Here is a 23275-nt window from a genome sequence, read left to right on the forward strand (position 1 = left end):
ACTAGAGCAGCTGAACTTTATTTGGGGTTAATCAGAGGCACTTGAAATGATGGCAGGTGTATGCTGACTCCAATTTAACATGATTTTGAATGTGATTGCTTAATTCTGAACACAGCTACATCCCCAGTTATAAAAGTGTGCACACTTATGCAACCACATTATTTTAGTTTTTTTTTTTTTCTTCCCTCCACCTAAAAGATTTCAGTTTGTTTTTCAGTTGTACAGTTTATAGGTCACATTAAAAGGTGGAAAAAGTTCTGAAATAATTTATCTTTGTCTCATTTTTTTACATCACAGAAACCTGACATTTTAACAGAGGTGAATAGAATTTTTATATCCACTGTATACTTTATTAACAAGTGTTTTTTGAATAAACAGTGAAGCCTTAAAAAGGCATTATATTATACATAGCCATTTGATATATTTAAACACTATAATCCTTGTCTGGTAGCTTCCAGCAAAGGTGGTTAATAATATTAGTATAGTATGCTGTTTATTTTTATTTTTTATTTTATTTTAATTTTAATTTTATTGTTCTTTTTTTTTCTAGTTCATTATTTTTTATTGAAAATTATATATGTATATATATATATATATATATATATATATATATATATACAGTACATACCAAAAGTTTGGACACACCTTCTCATTCAAAGAGTTTTCTTTATTTTCATGACTATGAAAATTGTAGATTCACACTGAAGGCATCAAAACTATGAATTAACACATGCGGAATTATATACATAACAAACAACTGAAACAACTGAAAATATGTCATAACCTAGGTTCTTCAAAGTAGCCACCTTTTGCTTTGATTACTGCTTTGCACACTCTTGGCATTCTCTTGATGAGCTTCAAGAGGTAGTCCCGTGAAATGGTTTTCACTTCACAGGTGTGCCCTGTCACGTTTAATAAGTGGGATTTCTTGCCTTATAAATGGGGTTGGGACCATCAGTTGTGTTGAGGAGAAGTCAGGTGGATACACAGCTGATAGTTCTACTGAATAGACTGTTAGCTGCTTTTTTCTTGCCATAATACAAATTCTAAGTAAAGAAAAACGAGTGGCCATCATTACTTTAAGAAATGAAGGTCAGTCAGTCAGCTGAAAAATTGGGAAAACTTTGAAAGTAAGGGCTATTTGACCATGAAGGAGAGTGATGGGGTGCTGCGCCAGATGACCTGGCCTCCACAGTCACCGGACCTGAACCCAATCGAGATGGTTTGGGGTGAGCTGGACCGCAGAGTGAAGGCAAAAGGGCCAACAAGTGCTAAGCATCTCTGGGAACTCCTTCAAGACTGTTGGAAGACCATTTCAGGGGACTACCTCTTGAAGCTCATCAAGAGAATGCCAAGAGTGTGCAAAGCAGTAATCAAAGCAAAAGGTGGCTACTTTGAAGAACCTAGAATATGACATATTTTCAGTTGTTTCACACTTGTTTGTTATGTATATAATTCCACATGTGTTAATTCATAGTTTTGATGCCTTCATAGTCATGAAAATAAAGAAAACTCTTTGAATGAGAAGGTGTGTCCAAACTTTTTGTCTGTACTGTATATATATGAAGACATCTTCCAAGTCCAATTGTCAGCCATATGCTCCTGATATCGAATATGTTGTTACTATAATGGTAAATTCATGATAATATCTAAATTATCAGTTTTTTGAGGTTGGATAAATGTGATGCGTAGACGATACTAGAATAGAATAAACTTAATAGGAAGTTATCCGGTAAATTTAATTAAGAGCCGTGATTACAATATACTATGACTAGACACACATCCCCCAACCAAAACCATGTAAGCATCGGCTATTCATATAAAATGCACTATGTGAGCAACGCATATAAAACATATAGGATATACCAGCATACATTTGTAATGACCATATTGATGAGCGGTGTTTTTATAGACTAGTGAAGTCCTAGGGACTTATCATATGATATTTTTATCCGATATAATTATTTACTATTATAAGGGGATGACAAGAGGTTTTGTTCAGTTACTATATTGATTAAAGAAAAGTCAACAGTTGATTTGAAAATCTATCATGTGATTTATGTATACTGAATTAATGGCACATTAAGTTGAATGATCCAGTCCAGCTATTTGGTCTTACTTCATTTGAAAAGACTTAAAAGAATCTAGCATAGGGTCCCAGGATTTTTATCCATTTGATTATATACCACAAAGCAGTTCCGAAAAGCGTCTGGTAATGCGGATATAAAAAACAGTGTGGACGGAGACCTATTTTCACACAATCAGGAGATTGTCTGGCTGACACTGAAGGTTTCGGTAGCGTCTGGAATCGTGCGCCGAAAGATCCAAAACAGCGGCGGATGCAGCCGCGAAGCAAACTGCAAGCTGACTGGGAACCGCATGAGTTCAATTCGAATACACACAGCCGGCAATTAAGTGGGTAAGGGGACATTCCATATGAAACATTGCGGCCGTGAGTAGCCAAAATTCACCCCGTCTTTTGTGAGCGCACTGTAACAATACAGGAATACGGTGTACTTACATTGCTACCTTCATTTAAAGTGAACGCTGAAATAGTGCCAGCCAGTGTTATACTGTACGTATATTTTATATTGAATGCGTATGATAAAATCCAATTTCTTGCAAGTACAAGCAACACTTAACACAGATATATCTGAAGTGAACGCAAGAGTTCTACGTGATCAGTTGCGGCTAAGCTGTTTTTAACTTTCATATATGGATTATGATATTTGATGAATTAGTCACCATCCAAACACGCATCTTAATATATATATTTTATTCTGTCATTATTTATATTAAATTTTTTGGAGATTTTAGATTTTGTATGCAAGAGCTCCGCATAATATACCTGGGCCTTTCAACTAATGTATAACATTTGTATGTATTTTAATATAAGGTTTTAAAAATGATATGATTAGAGATAAGATAATTGTATATATGCATGCACAAACTGTTAAATAATAAAACGTAAGTAAACTGCTGAGAGCCAGTTATCTATGTAGAGAAAATAGGACATGTCCGCATCAATTAACGTTTTTAACAAGCTTTTCTCAGAAAGGCATCAGTGAAAAAAAAGTCCATTAATGACTGTTTTGCCTGTTTTTTTTGTGTGTGAATGTAGCCTATATAAGAATATGAGGGGTTGGTGGGTAAAGGCTCAGCAGGGGAGAATTAAATGAATGACTGTCCATCCAACAACTTCAAGAAACGTGGGGTGAGGGGGATGCATTATGAAATTACTATCTTGGACACTGACAGATGTTGTCACATCCTGTCCACATCTGCTTACATTGCAGAATCCTTCATATTTGATGGAAAAAATAGTGTTCATGAAGTGCTATTTTTTCCCCATCAAAATGCTATAGTTATAGATATTGGCATCATACCTGTATACCAGATGTTTTCACAAAGAGGAACCTAAATAAAAGGGACAGAAAAAATAAATAAAAAAACAACGAAAAAAATGCCCAAACTCCTAAATAATTTGCATAACATGAACAAATGCTGGGGACAATATATAACAAGTTTATAAAAATCTAAGATACTGTAAAAAACACTGTGATTGATCTTCTATCTGCAGAACTGGAAAAACTTCTCTTTTGAACCAATACGTACATAAAAGGTTCCAAAATGACTACAGAAACACATTGGGAGCACACATACTCACCAAAACCATCCAACTCGAAAATAAGACCCTGAAAATGCAGGTTAGTTAACCTAGTATATCATGTTTTATCATATTTCATAATGTTATGATAAATGGAGAAAAAAAAAACTTTTATAGTAAAATCAAATGTAATTTCTCTGTACATTGTCATAATGCATGCTTAAAGGGGTCTTCAGGTTGTGACAAGTTATTCTCTATAGGGATAACTATTAAATTGGTGTGGACTCTACCGCTGGGACCCCATCAATCACGAGAATGGAAACTGCATACCCCTCAGGGCCCCTTGAAATGGACAGGCAGAGCATGTGCACTGCCGCTCCATTCATCTCTATGGGAGTTCCGAAGACAGACGAGTACATTGCTCGGATATTTTCAGGAACTACCATAGACATCAATGGGGCAGCAGTGTTCATGCTCGATCTGCCGTTGTGTTCATTTCAAGGGACCCCAAGGAGTATGGGGTCTCCATTCTCGTGATTGTTGGGCGTCCCAGTGGTACAGTAGGACCTCCATTGATCAAATAGTTATCCCCTATCCTATGGATAGGGGATAACGTGTCACATCTGGAATACCCCTTTAATTTCTATAGTCCTTTATTAAGAAACTGGCTCTCACACAGCAATTGACCATAATGTCCTACATAAGAGAACCCAATTCAGACCTAATTTTGGAATTCATCACTTGTCACTAGGGTCTGTTTATAATGAGATTATTCACAAATATTGTATCTTAAAGGGGTTCTCCACTCCCATAATTTTTATCCACAGTGCCCCAAATACATCAAATTTTTGCCCTGCATCCCTGTCATCACTTTCCTTCCCCTGTTCTCAGCATCCTGGCAGAATGTTTACATAACTTATTTCCTGTTTTTCTCAACCTTCACTGGTTTTGCTAACCAAACCCAACATGCTTTGCTCTGTAATGTTTCTCAGGGCTTGCACTGAATGCTATGCTGTTCTATCTCCAGTAGTCACATGCCGTACACCCCCCCATAGCCATGTTAGTACACCAATACATTCATCCAGCTAATCTTTCTTGTTAGACTATCACAAAAGTTCAAAGGAGCTTCACTCTCCATCTCCAAAGTGCACCTTATACCTTCAAGTGGCCAGCACATCAAGTTCTGGTAATAACAGAGTCAGATTTTCCATTCTGCTTTCAAAATAACAAAAAGTACTGCCTGAGAAAATGATTAAGATGAAAAAAAAATGAAAAAAAGTATTTTCATTTAGCAGATTGAAAGACTAAAGAGGTTTTGCTGTACGCCGCTGATCTCCAGAGTCCAAATCATAGGTACTTATTTGCACCAGGTGCACCACACAATGTGTAGGCTACTGTAAGCTAACAGTATGTCTAGGTCTATGTAACGATGCAGGTTGTGCACAAGACTGTAGAACTGGACTTCACCTCTAGTAGCTGCATTTCCCAAGTCCTAATAGTGGCTCTTGGTAAGGGCATTGCTAAGTCAAAACATCCAGGGCTTGAGACCTTGATGTTTTGTCCAAGGCCCCAAATGTATAGGCGCAGGTGATCATGACACAATAACATAATTAAGACCACCTGCAGTGGTGTTCCTAAGTTGTTTGGCACCCGAGGCATGTCCTTTCTCTGGTATCTCCCCCCCAATATAAAAAAAAAAATATGTGCCCCCTTACATTAGTATTGCCCTCATTGTACAACCTTCACAGTAGTTATGTCCAGATATGTGCCCTCTAATAATATCCACATTGTGCCCCCTCACAGTAGTTGTGCCCACATTGTTCAACCTTCACAGTAGTTATGCTCTCACTGTACCCCCCTCACAGTAGTTATGCCCTCTCTGTACCCCTTTCACAGTAGTAATGAGGATCCGCAAAACACGGACACCGGTCATGTGCATTTCGCATTTTGCGGACCACACGTGGTTGGCACTATAATAGAAATGCCTTTTCTTGTCTGTGTCTGCGGACAAGAATAGGACATGTAATATTTTTTTGCTGGGCCTTGGAACGGAAGTGCACACAGAGTGCTGTCAGCATCTTTTGCGGCTCCATTGAAAATTAATGGATCCACACCCGTTCCGCAAAATTGCGGAACGGATGCGGACACATTTTGCGGACTTGTGAATGGACCCTGAATAAAAGAAAAAAAAACAGTAACTACTGAAGATGTAAATGCAGCTCTCACCTCCTTAGATGATCAGGCCATTATCAGGAACGAACTCCATCAGTAAAACCATCCGTGTCTTGAGAATGGTGGGACAAGTCATAAAACTGTAAAAAGACTAACTTTAAAAATTGAATACTAGCAACATTATTTCTGATAATTGACCCATGCAAAGGTGCCACCAATCACCCAATGAATGAGCAAAAGCTTGTTCATCGGGTGACAGCATACTTGATGTGACACCCAAAATGATTGTTTCTGGGCAGTAGATTGTCCTATGTAAGCAGTGATCTGCTGCTCAGAAACAATGAATCTGTATGGGGAAATGCTGAGTCCACCCACTGCGTCTGGTGCAAATAAGTACCTATGAGTTGGGCTCCATACATCAGTAGCTTACAGCTAACAATAATTATTTGTGGAGATATCACTGCTCCAGTATCAAAGCTCTCAACTCTCTAGTTCTTTAGCGCCTGAATAGTGATAATACAGGGTGATGTGCCAGTTTTTAACACATTTGGAATAAGTACTGTACTTCTTTTCATTTTAATCATTTCCTCAGGCAGGGTATTTTATATGGACACTTTCAGTGAAGCAGGGGGAGAAGCCAAGGACACTCAAAAGTAGAGAAAGAGTCATTTTCTGTTACACAGTTTCTTAGTTTCGCCTGTACTACTGAGTTATGGGAAAAAAAATTACTTTACTTTTTAAGAACCAAAATGACTCAATTCCCTTTTAACAAACTACATTTTCCAAATATTTTACTTACATAAGTTTTCTCTTTTTTGGAAAATCATGTCTCTACAAAAAGATATTAGTGAATTAATTCATCTCTGTAAATTTTGTAGCAAAGAGCTGAGTCTGGTGATGTCTGACATTTTAACCAAGTATCACAAAGAAGTATGTTCTTGTTCAATAGATCTGGGACACAGGGGGACAGGAACGATTCCGCTCTTTGGTGTCCTCCTTCTATAAGGGCTCCGATGGTTGCTTTCTGGTCTTTGATGTCACAGATAAAGAATCATTTTCAACCGTCGAGACCTGGAGGACAGACTTTATGGATAAAATACAGTCACCTATTACAAATTTCCCTATAATCATTTTAGGAAACAAGATTGATCTGGAGGATAGACAGGTAAGGACAGTTACAAAATGTGTTGATTACTCGTGTTCATAAAGGCTAGGTTTTTATGCTTTGACACAAGGTGGTATTGTGCCATGCAGTACTATAAAACCGCAACAGTTTGCCGTGGTTAAAACACAACTGAAGCACTTAAAAACAACATGTGCTGCACCACATGGTTCGCTGTTGTCCCACTATCACTGCGTGAAACCCTTCATCTATGTTGTCTCAGGTCCTCAATGCTAGAAGAAAATGGTACTGGTGAGGGCAAAGAGATGCAGTCTATTGTGAAGAAAGCTGAGCGTGACCTTATTTAGTCTGCTCCTGTTGACTAGAATCATAGAGTGCAGGGTAACTTTGGGATTGTAATGAAAAGAGGTTCTGATGAAAGGCAGACACCTCACTTATTGTGTATGATATCTCAAAGGCACCATACACATGACATAGATGAGTGTATGGACTCTGTATGGTGGCACCTGGTATCACTATGCAACAATAACATTTTGCCACCATATGGTGCCTCTATATGGTGTTGCACTGTATTGTCTTTTAGAAGCTATGCTACTAGGGGACCATACCACCTTGAGATGGCATATGTAGTAACGTCCACAGTTTGTTTTTTAAAATCAGAGTCACGAGGAGACACTGAATGAGCCTAAAGCAGCTGTGGGTATGAAATCTTCTAAAATATGTTTTTCAGTTATATCTGGATGAGCCCAATCCTTGGGAACTCATGTTGTGGAATGACCTCCATATGTTTTCTTATTCATGTTGAATATGCTGCCAGACAAATCCTTGTTGGGTGGAATGAGGGGAAGGTACTCTGAAAGCAATCAAAGCTAATTAAACAGGGTGTGTTGCTGCCTACATACTGAATCTGGTCTGTTTGAGCATGAAACCAGTAAAAGTCTGTGCATTCTTTGTGAAACCTCTTGGCCATGCCTAGAAAAACCATGAGGGAACCATCCAGAGTTTCTTGTGAAGCAAATGTTGCAGCACTGTTGGCTGGGATACATTTTAGCTTGTATTGCCATAAACTTTTTTGCTTCTATGTGCTGTTAGTAGTGTTAGTGTGAGATGCCTATGTTCACTCACATCATTATAGACTGTTTTAAAAGTGAAATAAAAAGTGCAAGGCTCACAAAATCCATGTTTGAAAACCAAAAATAACATGTCTTAAAGCTATGCTCCTATTAACCACCTCAGCCCCCATGGCTTAAACACCCTGAAAGACCAGGCCACTTTTTACACTTCTGACCTACACTACTTTCACCGTTTATTGCTCGTTCATGCAACTTACCACCCAAATGAATTTTACCTCCTTTTCTTCTCACTAATAGAGCTTTCATTTGGTGGTATTTCATTGCTGCTGACATTTTTACTTTTTTTGTTATTAATCGAAATTTAACGATTTTTTTGCAAAAAAATGACATTTTTCACTTTCAGTTGTAAAATTTTGCAAAAAAAACGAGATCCATATATAAATTTTGCTCTAAATTTATTGTTCTACATGTCTTTGATAAAAAAATGGTTTGGGTAAAAGTTATAGCGTTTACAAACGATGGTACAAAAATGTGAATTTCCGCTTTTTGAAGCAGCTCTGACTTTCTGAGCACCTGTCATGTTTCCTGAGGTTCTACAATGCCCAGACAGTACAAACACCCCACAAATGACCCCATTTCGGAAAGTAGACACCCTAAGGTATTCGCTGATGGGCATAGTGAGTTCATAGAACTTTTTATTTTTTGTCAAAAGTAGCGGAAAATGATGATTTTTTTTTTTTCTTACAAAGTCTCCAAAATGGGGTCACTTGTGGGGTAGTTATACTGCCCTGGCATTCTAGGGGCCCAAATGTGTGGTAAGGAGTTTGAAATCAAATTCTATAATAAATGGCCGGTGAAATCCGAAAGGTGCTCTTTGGAATGTGGGCCCCTTTGCCCACCTAGACTGCAAAAAAGTGTCACACATCTGGTATCTCCGTATTCAGGAGAAGTTGGGGAATGTGTTTTGGGGTGTCATTTTACATATACCCATGCTGGGTGAGAGAAATATCTTGGCAAAAGACAACTTTTCCCATTTTTTTATACAAAGTTGGCATTTGACCAAGATATTTCTCTCACCCAGCATGGGTATATGTAAAATGACATCCCAAAACACATTCCCCAACTTCTCCTGAGTACGGCGATACCAGATGTGTGACACTTTTTTGCAGCCTAGATGCGCAAAGGTGTCCAAATTCCTTTTAGGAGGGCATTTTTAGACATTTGGATACCAGACTTCTTCTCACGCTTTGGGGCCCCTAGAATGCCAGGGCAGTATAAATACCCCACATGTGACCCCATTTTGGAAAGAAGACATCCAAAGGTATTCAATGAGGGGCATGGCGAGTTCATAGAATTTTTTTTTTTTTGGCACAAGTTAGCGGAAATTGATATTTTTTATTTTTTTCTCACAAAGTCTCCCTTTCCGCTAACTTGGGACAAAAATTTCAATCTTTCATGGACTCAATATGCCCCTCACGGAATACCTTGGGGTGTCTTCTTTCCGAAATGGGGTCACATGTGGGGTATTTATACTGCCCTGGCATTCTAGGGCCCCTAAAGCGTGAGAAGAAGTCTGGAATATAAATGTCTAAAAAATTTTACGCATTTGGATTCCGTGAGGGGTATGGTGAGTTCATGTGAGATTTTATTTTTTGACACAAGTTAGTGGAATATGAGACTTTGTAAGAAAAAAAAAAAAAATTCCGCTAACTTGGGCCAAAAAAATGTCTGAATGGAGCCTTACAGAGGGGTGATCAATGACAGGGGGGGTGATCAATGACAGGGAGGGTGATCAATGACAGGGCGGGTGATCAATGACAGGGGGGTGATCAGGGAGTCTATATGGGGTGATCACCCCCCTGTCATTGATCAATGACAGGGGGGGTGATCAATGACAGGGGGGTGATCAGGGAGTCTATATGGGGTGATCACCCCCCTGTCATTGATCACCCCCCCTGTCATTGATCACCCCCCCTGTCATTGATCACCCCCCCTGTCATTGATCACCCCCCTATAAGGCTCCATTCAGATGTCCGTATGTGTTTTGCGGATCCGATCCATGTATCAGTGGATCCGTAAAAATCATACGGACATCTGAATGCAGCCTTACAGGGGGGTGATCAATGACAGGGGGGTGATCAGGGAGTCTATATGGGGTGATCACCTCCGTCATTGATCACTCCTCTGTAAGGCTCCATTCAGACGTCCGTATGTGTTTTGCGGATCTGATCCATCTATCAGTGGATCCGTAAAATTCATACGGACGTCTGAATGCAGCCTTACAGGGGGGTGATCAATGACAGGGGGGTGATCAGGGAGTCTATATGGGGTGATCACCACAGTCATTGATCACTCCCCTGTAAGGCTCCATTCAGATGTCCGTATGTGTTTTGCGGATCCGATCCATCTATCAGTGGATCCGTAAAATTCATACGGACCTCTGAATGGAGCCTTACAGGGGGTTATCAATGACAGGGGGGTGATCAGGGAGTCTATATGGGGTGATCACTTCCGTCATTGATCACTCCCCTGTAAGGCTGCATTCAGACGTCCGTATGTGTTTTGCGGATCCAATCCATCTATCAGTGGATCCGTAAAATTCATATGGACATCTGAATGGAGCCTTACAGGGGGTTATTAATGACAGGGGGGTGATCAATGACAGGGGGGTGATCAGGGAGTCTATATGGGGTGATCAGGGGTGAATAAGGGGTTAATAAGTGACGGGGGGGGGTGTAGTGTAGTGGTGGTTGGTGCTACTTTACTGAGCTACCTGTGTCCTCTGGTGGTCGATCCAAACAAAGGGGACCACCAGAGGACCAGGTAGCAGGTATATTAGACGCTGTTATCATAACAGCGTCTAATATACCTGTTAGGGGTTAAAAAAAAACACCTGTGTGCGCGCGTTCACAGGAAATCTCGCGTCTCGCGAGATGACGCACGGATGCGTCCAGGAGGAATGAATCAACCACCTCCCGGACGCATCCGTGCGTTAGGCGGTCGGGAGGTGGTTAAAACTATTTTTAACCTTTCTTCACTATTTTTCTTATCCTGATTCTGGATTTTATTCTTTATTTCTGTTTGGGAGGATTTTGTTTAGCAGATTTAGATTTTAAATTAAATGTAATTTTTTTGCTTCTATTTTTTGTCATACAGTTTTCTCTCTCAAAAGTCACAGAGTAAATTCCAATACTTTTTTTCTTTTATCGCTCTTTATTATATATATATATATATATATATATATATATATATATATACATACAGTACAGACCAAAAGTTTGGACACATCTTCTCATTCAAAGAGTTTTCTTTATTTTCATAACTATGAAAATTGTAGATTCACACTGAAGGCATCAAAACTATGAATTAACACATGTGGAATTATATACACAGCTGATAGTCCTACTGAATAGGCTGTGTATCCACCTGACTTCTCCTCAACGCCACTGATGGTCCCAACCCCATTTATAAGGCAAGAAATACCACTTATTAAACCTGACAGGGCACACCTGTGAAGTGAAAACTATTTCAGGGGACTACCTCTTGAAGCTGATCAAGAGAATGCCAAGAGTGTGCAAAGCAGTAATCAAAGCAAAAGGTGGCTACTTTGAAGAACCTAGAATATGACATATTTTCAGTTGTTTCACACTTGTTTGTTTTGTATATAATTCCACATGTGTTAATTCATAGTTTTGATGCCTTCAGTGTGAATCTACAATTTTCATAGTCATGAAAATAAAGAAAACTCTTTGAATGAGAAGGTGTGTCCAAACTTTTGGTCTGTACTGTATGTTCGCTTTTTGCACGAAGCAATTGTAAGTCGATGGGCTCCAAAGAATGATTCGGATATGCTACAGCTTCTGAGCACTTACCCAGATGCAGACATAAAAAAAGTGCTCTCACAGTTGCTAAGAGACACCTTTGGTATCTTTTAGAAACAAACGTAGGATTGGCTTTTTTGGATGAACGTATTACTCAGGCTGTTAAAGAAAATATGACCAAAATTTTTTAAACCAAACTTGTAAAGCAAAAGGAAATGAAATGACTAGAGGGTAAAAACCTAGTTTTTAAAGGAAAAGACCTGAGCCATTTCGTTACTAATAAAACAAAGACGTTCTTTGAATTGTTTGGGATCAACGACGTGACAGAATACTGCAGTGATTCTCTAAGAAGCCATGTGAACGCTCTTAAGGTGGTCAATGATACTGCAGAAAGAGGAATTGATAAAAAAAAATAACAATTCTTGTTGAGGGTAGTCGAGCATCACAGAAAAGTCATCACCAAGCTAATAAATTGGGATTGCATCGTTTAAAGTTGATTAATATAACACATGTTTTGCCTATCATACTACCTATCAATCTTAGTGTCTAGTTTTATTATTATTTTAAGTTTGTGATTTCTAGTTTTCCCAATGAAAGTAATTAACATTGAAAAATCTTATTTTTTGCCTACTTTTACAAAACTAATCAAAGTGTGCAACCTCTAAATATTATCCAGTCTTCTTGAAATTTAGCATATATATCTTTTATATTACTGAGACATGGGGCATAAGCAAAGTCTGCAAACATTTTACATTTTACTTTTTTCCATTACAAAATGAAACACCATAATATAACACAATTAGACCGGTATTATATTGAGTTTATAATAAATAAATAAAATCACTTACTAAACCAAAATTGTATAAGAAGGGAAGGAGGAAGGGAAAAAAAACTAAGATCCCAAAGATCATACATGCACTTGTTGCTTAGGTTCCTAATCCAAGGTGCCAGATCTCAAGTTAATTTGTAAACTTAAAGAAGTATCTGATCAGTGAGGGCCATTGTTTACATGGCCTAGGCCAGATCAGCCCCATTGCAGTAAATAAGGCTGAGCGAGATACCAACCACAGCCGCTATACTATGTATATCTACTTTACTTCTATTTTATAACTTTACTAGCAGAAGGACCTGACTTCGCACGGGTATATTTCATCTATTTCATTTAATGTTTGTGTATGTTAGTAAAAGATGTTGATAGTATCCACTATAACAGTGACATCTACAGTACACCGCCCCTTTAACAGTGGCCTCCACAGCGGCCTGCCCCCTTAACAGTAACATCCACAGTGCCCTCTCCTTTAACAGTGACCTCCACAGCAGCCGCCGCTTTATTAGAGAACTCCCCGTCTCGTTAACAGTGATTTCCACAATAACCCGCCCCCCTTAACAGTGACCTCTACAGAGCTCTGTTCCCTTAAAATGTGACCTCCACAACACCCTGCCCCCTTAACAGTGACCTCTACAGCACCCCTGCCCCGTAACACTGACCTCCATAGCAGACCGTCCCCTTAACTGTGACCTCCACAGTTCCCTGTCCCCTTAACAGAGACCTCCACAGTGCCTGCCCTTTAACAGTGACCTCCACAGCATCCCACCCTTTTAACAGTGACCTCCACAGCATCCCACCCTTTTAACAGTGACCTCCACAGCATCCCACCCTTTTAACAGTGACCTTGACAGCATCCCCCCTTAAAAGTGACCTCCACAGCGGCTGCCCCTTCATTATTGACCTCCACAGTACCCTATCTACTTAACAGTGATTTCCACAACACTCCGTCCCCTTAACAATGGCCTCTACAGCAATCTGCCCCTTAACACTAACCTCCATAGCGGACCGTCCCATTAACTGTGACTTCCACAGCAGCCGCCGCTTTATTAGTGACCTCCCCAGTCAACTCCACAGCAGCCTGCCCCTAGGGTAACTAGAGGTCCGGTTTTAAGCCGGACAGTCCGGCTTTCAGACTCCCTGTCCTCCATCCGGTTATTTTTACCTTCATTTTTTTAATCCCCGTCGGCTGCGGAGTGTGAGGGGGCGTGGCTTAGCTGGACCTGGGGGCGTGGCTTTTAAGTCCTCCGCTCCCTTAACAGTGTCATCCACAGCGCCCTGCCCCTTTAAAGCTGACCTGCAGCAGTGAAGAAAAATGGCTGGTTTGTTATGGAAACCTGGTGTAAAACTGTGTGTATGTGGAGACTAAGGGCCTGCGAGCTTCTATTGGCTGATAAGGGTCATGTGACCAGGCTTCTATTGGCTAATGCATTTTTTGTGAATATCTCACACAGGGATGTCCTTTTAAACAGCTCACTCTCAAACAGCAGCACTGTGCTATCTGAGTGTGAGCTGCAGGGAGAAAGTCACCCTCTCTCCCACCCCTGCAGCTTGATTTTTACCTTCATTTTTTCAATCCCTGTCGGCTGGGAGAGGGCATGGCCTTACCGGATCGGGACATGGCTTAGCGGGAACTGGGGGCGGAGTTTTTAAGTCTGTCTTTTGAGGGTGGCCTGAATAGCTACCCTACCTGACCTCCACAGCACTCCACTCCCTTAACAGTGTGATCTATAGCGCCCTGCCCCTTAAAGCTGACCTGCAACAGTGAAGAAAAATAGCTGGGTTATGGAAACCTGGAGTAAAACTGTGTATTTGGAGATAAGGGCCTGCGAGCTTCTATTGGCTGATGGACATGTGACCGTGTGTATGACAGTTGAGATATGAAGAGAAAGACTTGCAGGCTTATAATGGCTAATGCAGGTCATTTTTTGGGAATATCTCAGGAACGGTACATCCTAGAGAGCTGTGATCCCCCACAAGATTTCTTTCCAGGTAGCAAAGGATGTGTATACCAAGTTTCGTTGAAATAGATGGTTGCGTTTTTGAGTGATCGCGGAACATACATACATACACATATACATATATACGTCCTTCTTTATATATATAGATAGATGTTGTGCTATTCCTTAATTATTTCTACTAGAAGCTTATGAATGAATTGCCAACAGTCTTCAATAAAAGTCCAAATGGATAGTGTCAAACTATGTGTATGGACAAATCCCCACCTGGAAACACCCAGTTATCTGGCAATTCATTTAAAAAACTCTTGAAGGAATAACTGAGGAATGACACAACACAGAGTTTTATAAAAAAATAAAAATAAAAATGCCCCGGAATTGTTATTACATGGAGACTGCAAGTAGTTACAAAAACTGGCATATCAGGAGAGGTAATGGGTACTCTTTAAAAACCCTTGTACACCCCTCCCCCCTAAACTGATGATTTTTATACAAGTGTATGGTGATTTAATAAACTGGAATGACATAAATAAAATGCCTGATTCCAAGACCTGGTAAAGGGAGAGGTAATGGAACTTCGTATTGAGTCCTTGCAGACTCTTAATAATGCTAATTTAATCTCAGAGCTTTAGATATTTAAGTTGAGCAGCAATAAAGTATACAGTTGGGAGTACCCAAGTCCCTTGTGATTTGTCAAAACTCATTCTGGCAGGTTTATCTCACAAGATAAGTGCCCCAAGTAGGCACTTGTCTTAAGCGGGGTTGTCCAAGTTAAATAAAATCTCAGACATACTGTGTAATTAGTCTAAAATCACAAAAGAATTACCTTTTTTTTTTTTTTTATAAGATACACTGGATTATAAGACACACCTAGGTTTTAGAGGCGGAAATTCAGAAAAAATTAAATTTTTCATCAGACCTCAGATCAGACCCCCTTATGAGACCTCAGATCAGACCCCAATATTAAACCTCAGATGAGACCCCAATATCAGACCTCAGATCAGGCCCCCATATCAGACCTTATATCAGACCCCCAGATTAGACTTCAGATCAGAACCCTATATCAGACCAAAAATAATAAAATAATGAAATTAACTTAACACTCCAGACAGCACTGCTCCTCACATCCAGCTTCTTTTCCAGCATTATCCGCACCCTCCCATAATGGAAGTACTCCCTAGTATTCACTTTTGAGTGAAAACGTTCCTCTTATAAAGCCAAATATTACGGTAATACTCAACCCTTTACTCCCCTTCTTCTTCTTGCGCTGTTCTCCGGTCTGCCCCCACCACTGACATCATCTTCTTGGTTGCAGCAGTAAAGTTCCCTGCACATAGTTCACCATACAGCACTGAATATTACAGTAATTGGCAACAGTGGTGACCTCTGTGTATGGAACATCGCTACTGCAGCCAAGAAAACAAACAGCAGAGGAACAGAGCAGGAAGCAGCAGGGGAAGAAAAAGGTTGGGCATGGATTATTTAGTTATTTTAGCAGATTTACAGGGGCTGCCCAAGTATTTAAATCAGACAATCCCTTTGACACACTTTTTCTCTTCTTCCTAATTTCACCACACAGCCACTAAATCTACTTAACCATTTCCATTTGCTTTAGTACATTGTTTTCACAAATTCCTCCTAAACCCCCAGAGTGTTTTCAGTGTTTCAAGGACATATTCTCCACTTCTGCTTTCTAATATCACCATCATTTTTGTCACAGGCTTGAATGACTCACAGTTGACTCACGATCTTTTCAATGTCACATTTTCTGCCATGGCCTCTCCCAAAATCATAGTAAACTATACACTGTGCTACTTCACTTTGTCAATATACGTCCAGTAAAATCTGCCTGTTAATAGGACATTATATGAAACGTTAACATAATAGACAGGGAGACAATAGGTCCCTGTTGTCTTGGTGTCTAAAATCTTTCCCCAGGAACCAAAACCTTCAGAATATAGAGTAGATCAAAATGGGAGGAGTGCTCTGCAACCCTACAGCACACATCATTTGTTAGGTCTGTAGAGACCATCTAAAAAGATATGAAGCTATGTTTAGTATCTGTATGCTATAAATTACATTTTGCAAAAACAATGAGAGATGTAGGGGGAAATTTATCAAAACTTGCGTAAAGGTAAACTGGCTTAGTTTCCTATAGCAATCAATCAGATTCCACCTTTTATTTTTCAAAGGCTCCCTAAAAAATGCAAGGTGGAATCTCATTGGTTGCGTTTGTGCTAGGTAATATATACAGTATCTCACAAAAGTGAGTACACTCCTCACATTTTTGTAAATATTTTATTATATCTTTTCATGGGACAACACTGAAGATATGACACTTTAATACGATGTAAAGTAGTCAGTAAACAGCTTCTATAACTGTGTAAATTTGGTGCACCCTCAAAATAACTCACACAGCCATAAATGTCTAAACCGCTAGCAACAAAAGTGAGTACATCCCTAAGTGAAAATGGTCAAATTGTGCCTGAAGTGTCAATATTTTGTGTGGCCACCATTATTTTCCACCACTGCCTTAACTCTCTTGGAGTTCACTAGAGCTTCACAGGTTGCCACAGGAATCCTCTTCCACCTTTCCATGACGACATCACAGAGCTGGTGGATGTTAGAGACCTTGTGCTCCTCCACCTTCCCTTTGATGATGACCCACAGATGTTCAATAGATTTTAGGTCTGGAGACATGCTTGGCTAGTCCAGCACCTTTACCCTCCGTTTCTTTAGCAAGGCAGTGGTCGTCTTGGAGGTGTGTTTGTGGTCGTTATCATGTTGGAATACTGACCTGCAGCCTAGTTTCTGAAGGGAGACGATCATGTTCTGCTTCAGTATGTCACAGTATGGCATTCATGGTTCCCTCAATGAACTATAGCTCCCCACAGTCGGCAGAACTCATGCAACCCCAAACCATGACACTCCCACTACCATGCTTGACTGTAGGCAAGACATACTTGTCTTTCTACTCCTCACCTGGTTGCCGCCACACATGCTTGACACCATCTGAACCAAATAAGTTTATTTCATCAGACTACAGAACATAGTTCCAATAATCCGTGTCCTTGCTTGTCTTGATCAAACTGTTTGCAGGCTTTCTTGTGCATCATCTTTAGAAGAGGTTTCCTTCTGAGACAACAGCAATAGCCATGCAGACCAATGCTGTGTGCGACGTATGGTCTGAGCACTGACAGGCTGACCCCCCCCCCCCCCCCTTTTAACCTGTGCAGTAATGCTGGCAGCACTCGTAGGTCTATTTTGAAAAAACTATCTCTGGATATGGTTGACCAAACTGCTGCAGCTCAGTTTCAGGATATTTGCAATCTTCTTATAGCCTAGGCCAGTGGTGGCGAACCTATGGCACGGGTGCCAGAGGCGGCACTCGGAGCCCTCTCTATGGGCACCCACACCCTGGAAAAAGTCTGACTGTACCAATATGCCTTAGACCTTTCCTGCCATTTATTAGTGCAGGACGCACCATGAACAGGCAGCGCACTGAATGTAGACAGGCTATTATAGCTACTACATGATAAAGTACATGAAAGATATACTATATTGGACTGTAGGATTCCGGTTAACTTGCCGCGTTGGCACTTTGCGATAAATAAGGGGGTTTTGGGGTTGCGGTTTGGGCACTCGGTCTCTAAAAGGTTCGCCATCACTGGCCTAGGCCATGTTTATGTAGAGCAACAATTCTTTTTTCAGATCCTCAGAGAGTTCTTTGCCATGAGGTGCCTTAACACACCTGCTCCCCATTCACACCTGAGACCTTGTAAGACTAATGAGTCACATGACACCAGGAAGGGAAAATGTCTAATTGGGCACAATTTGGCCATTTTCACTAAGGGGTGTACTCGCTTTGTTGTCAGCGGTTTAGACATTAATGGTTGTGTGTTCAGTTATTTTGAGGGCACACCAAATTTACACAGTTCTACAAGCTGTACACTGACTACTTTATATTGTATAAAATTGTCATATCTTCAGTGTTATTCCATGAAAGATATAATAAAATATTTACAAAAAATTGAGAGGTGTACTCACTTTTGTGAGATACTGTATTTAGGACATGAGGGGAGGGGGGCCCTCAGTCAGGGCCTACCTCTATGAGAGAGAATGGAGTGCAACTTTGTAAGAGCAGCACCTGTTTTGGAAAAGTCAAGCTGCTCTTTACATGGACAGTCATTTATCTAAAGCCATTATATGATACTATATCTGCCTGCCAAAAAAATCCTGCCTGGCAGTGGCTTCCCCGATGGAAGCCAGCTGTTTGTGGGAGAGCCAGGATCCAGAAGACACATTTTGAAATGGGTTGTCTGTTCATGCTATGTAATATTATTTAATATGTTTATGCCTTGTAATGTACCAGCATATCTCCGTATGTATCAGTTAGAGTTATTAATGCTGACTCTACCCCTGTAGGAAGTTAGGTATTGGACTTAGGTCCGCCCCTAGCTCAGTTAGTAGTGTGCTAGGCTTGTGTAGAAAGTAAGAGGGAGCTACATGCACACACTCCTCACAGAACTAGGCCCTCTCACCAGATAATCAAAATCTCTGAGAAATATAGAGACAACCAACTTATGGTTAACCATCTTATTCCCAGCCTTAGATTCCACAGAGAGAGATATTGGAGAGATAGAGGGAAGGCATATTACAGTCCCCATCCTGGCCTATATCTATGCAACACTATCTTGGAAGATTTGCCCTGTGAATTGTTTGGAACTGTGTTTTAACCGCTTGCCGCCACGCTAACGCCGAAAGGCGTCATTTCTGCGGCGCTCCCAGGTCACACTAACGCCAATAGGCGTCATCTCGCGTGAGCCGAGATTTCCTGTGAACGCGCGCACACAGGCGCGCGCGCTCACAGGAACGGAAGGTAAGAGAGTTGATCTCCAGCCTGCCAGCGGCGATCGTTCGCTGGCAGGCTGGAGATGTGTTTTTTTTAACCCCTAACAGGTATATTAGACGCTGTTTTGATAACAGCGTCTAATATACCTGCTACCTGGTCCTCTGGTGGTCCCCTTTGTTTGGATCGACCACCAGAGGACACAGGTAGCTCAGTAAAGTAGCACCAAGCACCACTACACTACACTACACCCCCCCCCCGTCACTTATTAACCCCTTATTAGCCCCTGATCACCCCATATAGACTCCCTGATCACCCCCCTGTCATTGATTACCCCCCTGTCATTGATTACCCCCCTGTAAAGCTCCATTCAGACGTCCGCATGATTTTTACGGATCCACTGATAGATGGATCGGATCCGCAAAACGCATCCGGACGTCTGAATGAAGCCTTACAGGGGCGTGATCAATGACTGTGGTGATCACCCCATATAGACTCTCTGATCACCCCCCTGTCATTGATTACCCCCCTGTAAAGCTCCATTCAGACGTCCGCATGATTTTTACGGATCCACTGATAGATGGATCGGATCCGCAAAACACATCCGGACGTCTGAATGAAGCCTTACAGGGGCATGATCAATGACTGTGGTGATCACCCCATATAGACTCCCTGATCACCCCCCTGTCATTGATTACCCCCCTGTCATTGATCACACCCCTGTAAAGCTCCATTCAGACGTCCGCATGATTTTTACGGATGCACTGATAGATGGATCGGATCCGCAAAACGCATCCGGATGTCTGAATGAAGCCTTACAGGGGCATGATCAATGACTGTGGTGATCACCCCATATAGACTCCCTGATCAACCCCCTGTAAAGCTCCATTCAGATGTCCGCATGATTTTTACGGATGCACTGATAGATGGATCGGATCCGCAAAACGCATCCGGATGTCTGAATGAAGCCTTACAGGGGCATGATCAATGACTGTGGTGATCACCCCATATAGACTCCCTGATCACCCCCCTGTAAAGCTCCATTCAGATGTCCGCATGATTTTTACGGATGCACTGATAGATGGATCGGATCCGCAAAACGCATCCGGACGTCTGAATGAAGCCTTACAGGGGCATGATCAATGACTGTGGTGATCACCCCATATAGACTCCCTGATCACCCCCCTGTAAAGCTCCATTCAGATGTCCGCATGATTTTTACGGATGCACTGATAGATGGATCGGATCCGCAAAACGCATCCGGACGTCTGAATAAAGCCTTACAGGGGCATGATCAATGACTGTGGGGATCACCCCATATAGACTCCCTGATCACCCCCCTGTAAAGCTCCATTCAGATGTCCGCATGATTTTTACGGATGCACTGATAGATGGATCGGATCCGCAAAACGCATCCGGACGTCTGAATGAAGCCTTACAGGGGCGTGATCAATGACTGTGGGGATCACCCCATATAGACTCCCTGATCACCCCCCTGTCATTGATTACCCCCCTGTAAAGCTCCATTCAGACGTCCGCATGATTTTTACGGATCCACTGATAGATGGATCGGATCCGCAAAACGCATCCGGACGTCTGAATGAAGCCTTACAGGGGCGTGATCAATGACTGTGGTGATCACCCCATATAGACTCCCTGATCACCCCCCTGTCATTGATTACCCCCCTGTAAAGCTCCATTCAGACGTCCATGATTTTTACGGATCCACTGATAGATGGATCGGATCCGCAAAACGCATCCGGACGTCTGAATGAAGCCTTACAGGGGCATGATCAATGACTGTGGTGATCACCCCATATAGACTCCCTGATCACCCCCCTGTCATTGATTACCCCCCTGTAAAGCTCCATTCAGATGTCCGCATGATTTTTACGGATGCACTGATAGATGGATCGGATCCGCAAAACGCATACGGACGTCTGAATGAAGCCTTACACGGGCGTGATCAATGACTGTGGTTATCACCCCATATAGACTCCCTGATCACCACCCCTGTCATTGATCAACCCCCCTGTCATTGATCAACCCCCCTGTCATTGATCAACCCCCCTGTCATTGATCACCCCCCTGTCATTGATCACCCCTCTGTAAGGCTCCATTCAGACATTTTTTTGGCCCAAGTTAGCGGAATTATTATTATTTTTTTCTTACAAAGTCTCATATTCCACTAACTTGTGTCAAAAAATAAAATCTCACATGAACTCACCATACCCCTCACGGAAACCAAATGCGTAAAATTTTTTAGACATTTATATTCCAGACTTCTTCTCACGCTTTAGGGCCCCTAGAATGCCAGGGCAGTATAAATACCCCACATGTGACCCCATTTCGGAAAGAAGACACCCCCAGGTATTCCGTGAGGGGCATATTGAGTCCATGAAAGATTGAAATTTTTGTCCCAAGTTAGCGGAACGGGAGACTTTGTGAGAAAAAAATTAAAAATATCAATTTCCGCTAACTTGTGCCAAAAAAAAAAAATTTCTATGAACTCGCCATGCCCCTCATTGAATACCTTGGGGTGTCTTCTTTCCAAAATGGGGTCACATGTGGGGTATTTATACTGCCCTGGCATTCTAGGGGCCCCAAAGCGTGAGAAGAAGTCTGGTATCCAAATGTCTAAAAATGCCCTCCTAAAAGGAATTTGGGCACCTTTGCGCATCTAGGCTGCAAAAAAGTGTCACACATCTGGTATCGCCGTACTCAGGAGAAGTTGGGGAATGTGTTTTGGGGTGTCATTTTACATATACCCATGCTGGGTGAGAGAAATATCTTGGTCAAATGCCAACTTTGTATAAAAAAATGGGAAAAGTTGTCTTTTGCCAAGATATTTCTCTCACCCAGCAAGGGTATATGTAAAATGACACCCCAAAACACATTCCCCAACTTCTCCTGAATACGGCGATACCACATGTGTGACACTTTTTTGCAGCCTAGGTGGGCAAAGGGGCCCATATTCCAAAGAGCACCTTTAGGATTTCACAGGTCATTTACCTACTTACCACACATTAGGGCCCCTGGAAAATGCCAGGGCAGTATAACTACCCCACAAGTGACCCCATTTTAGAAAGAAGACACCCCAAGGTATTCCGTGAGGGGCATGGCGAGTTCCTAGAATTTTTTATTTTTTGTCACAAGTTAGTGGAAAATGCTGATTTTTTTTTTCTTTTTTTTCATACAAAGTCTCATATTCCACTAACTTGTGACAAAAAATAAAAACTTCCATGAACTCACTATGCCCATCAGCGAATACCTTGGGGTCTCTTCTTTCCAAAATGGGGTCACTTGTGGGGTAGTTCTACTGCCCTGGCATTCTAGGGGCCCAAATGTGTGGTAAGGAGTTTGAAATCAAATTCTGTAAAAAATGACCTGTGAAATCCGAAAGGTGCTCTTTGGAATATGGGCCCCTTTGCCCACCTAGGCTGCAAAAAAGTGTCACACATCTGGTATTGCCGTACTCAGGAGAAGGTGGGGAATGTGTTTTGGGGTGTCATTTTACATATACCCATGCTGGGTGAGAGAAATATCTTGGCAAAAGACAACTTTTCCCATTTTTTTATACAAAGTTGGCATTTGACCAAGATATTTATCTCACCCAGCATGGGTATATGTAAAAAGACACCCCAAAACACATTCCTCAACTTCTCCTGAATACAGAGATACCAGATGTGTGACACTTTTTGCAGCCTAGGTGGGCAAAGGGGCCCATATTCCAAAGAGCACCTTTCGGATTTCACAGGTCATTTTTTACAGAATTTGATTTCAAACTCCTTACCACACATTTGGGCCCCTAGAATGCCAGGGCAGTATAACTACCCCACAAGTGAC

General features: G+C 41.4%; 1 protein-coding gene across 1 annotated transcript in view; it reads left to right on the forward strand.

The window, feature by feature from the left end:
* The window catches only part of RAB7B (RAB7B, member RAS oncogene family), a 71313-nt gene that overhangs the window by 10632 nt on the left and 37406 nt on the right, over window positions 1-23275 (forward strand). Inside the window, exons 3-4 of the mRNA XM_040423963.1 lie at window positions 3581-3707; window positions 6729-6944. Coding sequence (XP_040279897.1) covers window positions 3581-3707; window positions 6729-6944 — 343 coding nt within the window. The remainder of the gene's footprint in view (window positions 1-3580; window positions 3708-6728; window positions 6945-23275) is intronic.

This window comes from Bufo bufo, chromosome 3, assembly GCF_905171765.1.
Source record: "Bufo bufo chromosome 3, aBufBuf1.1, whole genome shotgun sequence".
Classification (NCBI taxonomy): Eukaryota; Metazoa; Chordata; class Amphibia; order Anura; family Bufonidae; genus Bufo; species Bufo bufo.